General features: G+C 45.0%; 1 protein-coding gene across 1 annotated transcript in view; it reads left to right on the top strand.

The window, feature by feature from the left end:
• C7H2orf92 (chromosome 7 C2orf92 homolog) overlaps positions 1–4,907 on the top strand; it is a 28,358-nt gene extending 23,451 nt beyond the window's left edge. The window contains exons 7-9 of the mRNA XM_090336451.1: positions 974–1,111; positions 2,600–2,750; positions 4,524–4,907. Of these exons, the coding sequence (XP_090192577.1) occupies positions 974–1,111; positions 2,600–2,750; positions 4,524–4,656 (422 nt within the window). The 3' untranslated portion in view covers positions 4,657–4,907. The remainder of the gene's footprint in view (positions 1–973; positions 1,112–2,599; positions 2,751–4,523) is intronic.
• Positions 4,908–6,975: the final 2,068 nt, after the last annotated feature.

The following is a 6,975-nucleotide window of genomic DNA, read 5'->3' on the forward strand; positions in this document are numbered from 1 at the left end:
ATCTCACATTATATAGCTCTTGTTTCCATATCCTGGAGGTCCTTTCATTTGGCCTCATCCTATATGGCCTTATGTATCTGGGGTTTGAGCTATTGTAATCCTCTGCTAGGAGAGTCCAAGGTTTGTACCAATTATTACAATCATTGAGCTATGTTCCAGCACTGTCTTCTTTCTATGAAGCCATTCTTCAATGACTCTACCACTGCTCTTAGCCACAGGCCACTTGTTATCCACAGATTGGTTATAATATATATATATATATATATATATATATATGTATATATGTGTAGGCTGGGAGTTTGGCCTAGTGCTAGAGTGCTTGCCTATCATGTATGAAGACCAGGGTTCAATTCCTCATTACCACATACATAGGAAAGCCGGAAGAGGTGCTGTGGCTCAAGTGGTAGAGCTTTAGTCTGAGAAAGCCCAAGGACAGTGCTCAGGCCCTGAGTTTAAGCCTAAGGACTGGCAAAAAGAAAAAAATCTAAACCACAGATAGGCTGTAGTATATCAGTGCTCCAAAAATCCTCCACTGTTCATGTTGACTCTAGAAGCAATTTATAAAAGATGAAATTAGTCACAGGCCTGTGGTTGGTTGCATATGACCATGGATGTGGTAGTTAGCTTTCTGTCTCTATAATGAAATATCTGAGTTTAATCAACTTATACAGGACTGATTTTGCCCACAGTTTTGGAGGTTCTAGCTCATGATTGGTTGACTCTGTTGTTTTGGGCCTGTGATGCATCATGGTGGGAGTTTTGCTCAGCTCATGTCTGAGAAGTAAAAGAGAGAAGTGTGGGCTGGTGTTTCACAATCCTCTTCAAGGGCCTGCCCCAGTGGTCTAAATACCACCCATTAGCCCTTGCTTCTTAAAGTACCCAACACTGTTCTATAGAAGCACTCTGCAGGCCAGGAGTTTTTAGGGTATAAATGACAGCAACATACTACTTTTTTTTTTTTTGCCTTTTGTAGATCACATTTCAGAAGAGACAAGGGATAAGGAATTCTCTCTCTTTGACAGAGATGTAAAAGTCGACAAAGATGAAAAAGATGACAAAGATGAATTAACTACTCAAACTAGAGAAACGTTTCAAGAAGCAGTTAATCCAGGTAATCATCCTTAGCAGTACAGATGATTGCAGAATGCCTGATACCTTGCACAATATTTTACCCCAGGAGACATCAGCAAGTCTTCGATTGACATACAAACGCATATTGCCTGCAGTTAAACTTATTAAGTTGGGTGTATGTGGCTTACTCCTGTAATCCTAAACTATTGGAAGACTGCAATCTGAGAATAGTGGTTTGAAGCCAGGGTAGCAGGAAAGCCTGCTTGACTCTTCTTTTCACCGGGCTTGACTTCATGGCCTGGGTGCTGTCCCTGAGTTCTTTTGCTCGAGGCTAGCACTCTACCACTTAGAGCTCTAAGTTTTTGAGTGGTTTGTGAGTGGTTAATTGAGGATAGGAGTCTCACAGGGACTTTTTTGAACCAAGATCCTCAGATCTCTGCCTCCTGAGTAGCTAGGATTACAGGTGTGGGCCACCAGGGCTCAGCCTGTTTGACTCTTTTTCAGTTAATCAGTGAAAAGATAGAAGTGGATCTAGAAAAAGCTAAGGGACAGTGCCTAGGTTCTGAGATCAAGTCCCAGTGTTGGTACACACATACACACAAAATATGAAATAAATAAACTCTAGCATTTTGACCATTTTTTCAAAAAGATGCTATTTCTATGTTGTTTCTACACAGACAAGGTTGTTTTCAGTACCCAGAGATGTGATTAACTAATCTCTTAGACATCTCTCAGCCCAATCAAGTTGATAATTACATTCATACATCCATCCCAACAATGTGTACTAATGTGTACTGTAGATATAATAGAATTTACTGGAGCTGGTGGGGCAGAGGAGGGGGGAGGCAAGGAAGAGTTGGTTTGGTTTTATTTATTTTTTCAGGGTGCTGAGGATAGAACTCAGATCATTATGCATGTCAGGGGAAACTCTTCTGGCCTTACCTCCTAAAAATTGTGATTTATTGAACCACTACCCCCTTCTCCTCCTCTTCTTCCTTCTCCTCCTCCTCCTCCTTCTTTTTTCTTTCTTTCTTTCTTTCTTTCTTTCTTTCTTTCTTTCTTTCTTTCTTTCTTTCTTTCTTTTTTTTGTATCAGTACTAGAGCTTGAACTTAGGTCCTGGATGCTATCCTTTTGCTCAAGGCTAGCTAGCACTCTACCACTTGAGCTACAGCTCCACTTCCAGCTTTTTGGTAGTTAATTGGAGATAAGAGTCTCTTGGATTTTCCTGTCCAGACTGCTTCAACTCTGAGTCTCCGATCTCAGCTTCCTGAGTAGTTAGGATGACAGGGGAGTCCCCAGCACCTTCTTTTTGGCTGCTTGGTTGATTGTCACACATAGTCTTGGCATCTCACTTCACCTCTGGACAGCATCTGGGGGCCAAGCCATGCCAGTCCTTTCTGCAGCTAGCAGTTGCGGTGCTATTTAGCCAGCAGGTTGTCTTTGTGTCTGCTCCTGCTTGTGGGTGGGCGGGCAGGGATGTACATGGGTCAGCCCTCAGCCTGTTCTGCCCTGTCCCTTCTTCTTTAGAGGCTCTATCTAAGAGCCAGCCATGCGGGCCCCTGCTGCACTTCCTGCGGAAGAACATCATTACAGCTGCCATTGCAGTGGCTTGCATTCTGGCCATCGTGGTGCTGCTGCTGCTCATGCTCTCTGCATACCTCAGGAGGAAACGCCCCGTGTGAGTGGCTCTTCACACTCCCTTTCTTCCAAGAACACAGGGGTACTTGGACTAAAGCTGCCCCCAGAGTTGCCTGGGGAGTCCAGATCTTGGAGGAGGAGAGCAGCGGTCACCACGTTCCGTTTGTGCTTTAGCACCTGACCTGCTCCCATGCCGGAACAATAGATTTTGGGCATCACCTGGTGATTCTGGTGCTCACCCAGGTTTGGGGAAATCTGGCTCCAGCTAAGGTGGTCTCCTTCGGCCACTAATGGTTTGATCACCCTCTCCCCATATTGAAGGTTACTCAGGAATTGATGGCAGAACCTCTGGCTGAAAGATTGGAATATGGGTATAGAAAAGAAAGGCTGCCTGCCTCGATAGGAGAGGGAGGAAAGAGGAGAATAGGGCGGAAATGCAGTTGTTCTTCCTGGGTTAGCTGCACTAGTTGTTAAACTGTAGAAGACAAGTGTTGCTGATTGTTCATCAGCCACTTTCTGTAACTTCCCAGGGACTGGGAAATTCCCATAATCCTCTGCTTCGCATAGTAGGGCCCTTAAGAGATAAAATTGCAATTGTGGCCACTTGGCTTCCGCTTCCCATGTCAAATATTCTGATTATCCTCCTGGACAGAGAGGAAAGAACAGGCTTCCTCAGGCCTCTCAGCTTTTGCCCCACACTGGGTTGAACAGGGAAAAGGGGATCAGTTATATGATGAGGGATGTTGTCCATTTCCTACTTATATGTCTCCTTCTGGTTCTGAAGCTACAATGTTTGCATTTCTTTATAGGAATGCATTGCTGAGCCAAGCTCAAGTGTCTCATGACTGCAAGCCCAGTTACTCAGAAAGCTGAGATCTGAGGACTGCAGTTCAAAACCAGGCAAGGCAGAAAAGTCCATGAGACTCTTGTCTCCAATTAACCACCAAAAAGCCAAAAGTGGAGCTATAGATCAAGTGGAAAAGCACCAGCTTTGAGCAATAAAGCTCAGGAACAGTGCCCAGCTCTGAGTTTAAGTCCCAGGGCTGATTTTTTTTTTTAAAGGCATTGCTCTGGATACCAGTGGTTCAGGCCTATAATCCTAGCTACTCAAGAAGCTGAGATCTGAGAATTGCCTCCAAATTACCTTCAGCAGGAAAGTTTGAGACTCATCTCCAATTAACCAGCAAAAAGAAATGGAACTGTAGCCCAAATGGCAGAGCACTAGACGAGCAGAAAAAGCTAAGGGATAGCACCTAAGTGCTGAGTCAGAGCCCTCATACTAGCAGGAACACACACACACACACACACACACACACACACACACACACACACACACACAGAGGGACAGAGAAACAGAGAGAGAACAAAGAAAAAAAATGAAAAAGAATGAAATTGCTTTTCCTGGTCATCCAGGACTTACATCCATTTGCCTCCTCTGACTCAGGAATGGGAAGCAAAGGGGGAGAGCAGCTTGTGTATGGTAGAAATTGGGGACCGAGGATTTACGTACTCTTGAAAACAAGGCTGGCCCACCTCACAATTTGGGCCCAGTGTCTTCCCTCAAAGCCCTTCATGTACTGAAAGAAAGATGGTGGTTCCATCTGAAAGAGCAAAATCAAAGCTTTGGAGAGCCTAAGTTAGTTACGAGAAAGTGGGGAGGGAGACAAAATAGATTCTGTATTTGACAACTCGAGAGGAGAACGCGAATCCTCTGGAAATATCTAGTCTCTTCCACAGCCCAACATATATGTACTGGGAACTCCTGTATGTAGTGAGAAGTGTCTTTGTTGTTGTTGTTGTTGCTCTATTTTAGGTGTCCTCCAGCAAATATGACATACAATATTTTTATAATGAATGGAAAGACTTGGTGGCAAAAGTCTGAGGACAAGACTCTCAAAAAATTTAGGGGAAAACTGAAAAGGCTGAGGAACTGTTCCTGTGTCTAAGCCAAGTGGAGGGGACCAATCCGTCCAGGCCTCACAACAGAAATGGGAGCCAAAACTCGACCCAGACATTATAGAGAGGCCAATTCAGGCTGTGAAGTGGACTCTACGAAAATGTTTTCCCAAATTTGAATGGCCCAAGAAAGAACACTTTGCCAATGGATGCTTATGGTGTCACAGGTGTTGTAGGGAACTTAGCACATTACCCAAAGACAAACCTAACAAGGGGATTTATGCATTTAATAAAGCACGGACTCATTTATTCAGTCATTCATTGCACACATGTTGATTGAACAATTGATATACAGATATCAAAATATGAGGGAACTATAGATGAATCAGATATGGTTTCTGTCCTATGGAAGATTCCAGTATTGTGCTGGGGATGAAATTCAAGTGGTAAGTGCCTGCCTAGTGAGAATTGAGGTCCTGAGTTCAAACCTTAGTACCACCAAAAGAAAAAAAAAATCACACTATGGGAGTGGAATGAGAACAAGATCTGACCAAATATCTTCTTCTATCCTTTTGCAGTCAGAACATATGACTGGGAAGAATTTTGAGAACTCACCAATGGAGGGCATTTTCTACTTAAAGGATCAGGAGGGTTTAGTTTTTTGTGTGTCAGTATTATAGCTTAAATGCAGGATGTTGACACTGCCCCAGAATTATTTTGCTCAAGTCTGATGTGCCACCACTTGAGCCACACCTCTACTTCTGGCTTTTTGGTGGTTAATTAGAGATAGGGTCTCATGGACTTTCCTGTCCAGGCTGGTTTCAAGTCATGATCCTCAGATCTGAGCCCCCTAAGTGGCAAGAATTATAGGTATGCGTCACCAGCACCCAGCCTTGGGTCAGGAGAGTTTTAACAAGAAAAGTACATAGGGTAATTGGGAATGAAAAGAAGGGGGTTTATTGATAAATGTATGGGCAGAAAGAGGAAACCACCGAAGAACGGAGAAGCATCCTGGAGCAAGCCAGCCTGAGAAGCTGTTAGCCTTAAGGGTGAAGCAAAGACCCAAGAGGGCTAGGGATTAAGTCAAAGGTGGAGCACCGGCCTTCATGAGGCCCTGGCTTCCATCTCCAATGCTGAGAACGAAAGGAGGTAAGAGGCAGTCTCTGACACGCTGTGCCCTTTGTGGGAGGAATGTGAGTGGATTGTAACAACCCAACATGGAGGTCAGGGGACTCCCCACTCCACACTCAGGGTGGAGAAAGAAGTCACTGGAATCCATTTGGCAAGTAGACACAGACCAGGTGGGGAGGGGAGGGGAGGGCAAACTGAAAATACCTAGCACAGTCATCACTTTGGTGGACCGTCATGGGGCTTGAACTGTAGGCCTGGGTGTTCTCCTGAGCTCTCCAGCTCAAGGCTACTGCTCTACACATTGAGCTACAGCACCACTTCCCGTTTTCTGCTGGTTAATTGGGGAGAAGAGTCTCACAGACTTTCATGCCCGGGCTGGATTTTGAACCATGATCCTCAGATTTCAGCCTCCTGAGTAGCTAGGATTTCAGGCATGAATCACCGGCGTCTGGCATCTGTCCTTTTTTTATGAATGAAAAATTGCATGCTCTATCTCTCACAAGTGACAAATATAAGTCCTAAGAGCTACATGCCATGGAAGAGTGAGGTCAGCCTGAAATTTAGAGCACTCACCATTGCATGACTTTTCCTGTGGGGAACCGAGAGAGGCAAGTGCGCATGACACAGTGCTATAGTCCTGCTTCTGTGTTGCCCCTGCCCACCCCATGCTGCTCTGCCTTCCAGCACTTTGGCCACACAGGCTTCACTTCCTGGGGGAATGTTCCAGTCCTCTCTTTTTTTGGTTGGGGAGATAGGGGAAGGGGAAAGTTTGCTGCAGTTTTCTGTTGACAATGGACCCTTGGCTATGATACTTTTGTGCCCCTCCTGAATCTCTGGGATCTAGATCGGGTCTTCCTGACTCTTCACAGACTTATCAACCCAGTTTCCCTTAGGGGAGAAGGATCAGTCAATGCTGTAACCTCTTCCTCTCATGTTTCACCATATCAGCATTGCCATGCCAGAACCCTGACTTTCAACATATGAACTTTGTGGAGAGATTTTCAATATCAAAATCAAAGCAGTAATCGCAGTGGTGTTGGTTACCAGGTGCTAGATGGGCAGAGGCTTCTATTGCTGATTCTCTTGTCTATTCCTGTGGCTTGGGTGTACATAGCAAACCCTTGGTGAGTTTTTTTTTTTTGTCAGTCGTGGGACTTGAACTCTGGGCCTGGGTGCTGTCCCTGAGCTCTTCAGTCAGTCCAAGGCTACTGCCCTACCCCTTGAGCCACAGAGCCACT

The sequence above is a fragment of the Megascapheus bottae genome, chromosome 7, assembly GCF_031878675.1.
Source record: "Megascapheus bottae isolate mThoBot1 chromosome 7, mThoBot2.hap1, whole genome shotgun sequence".
Classification (NCBI taxonomy): Eukaryota; Metazoa; Chordata; class Mammalia; order Rodentia; family Geomyidae; genus Megascapheus; species Megascapheus bottae.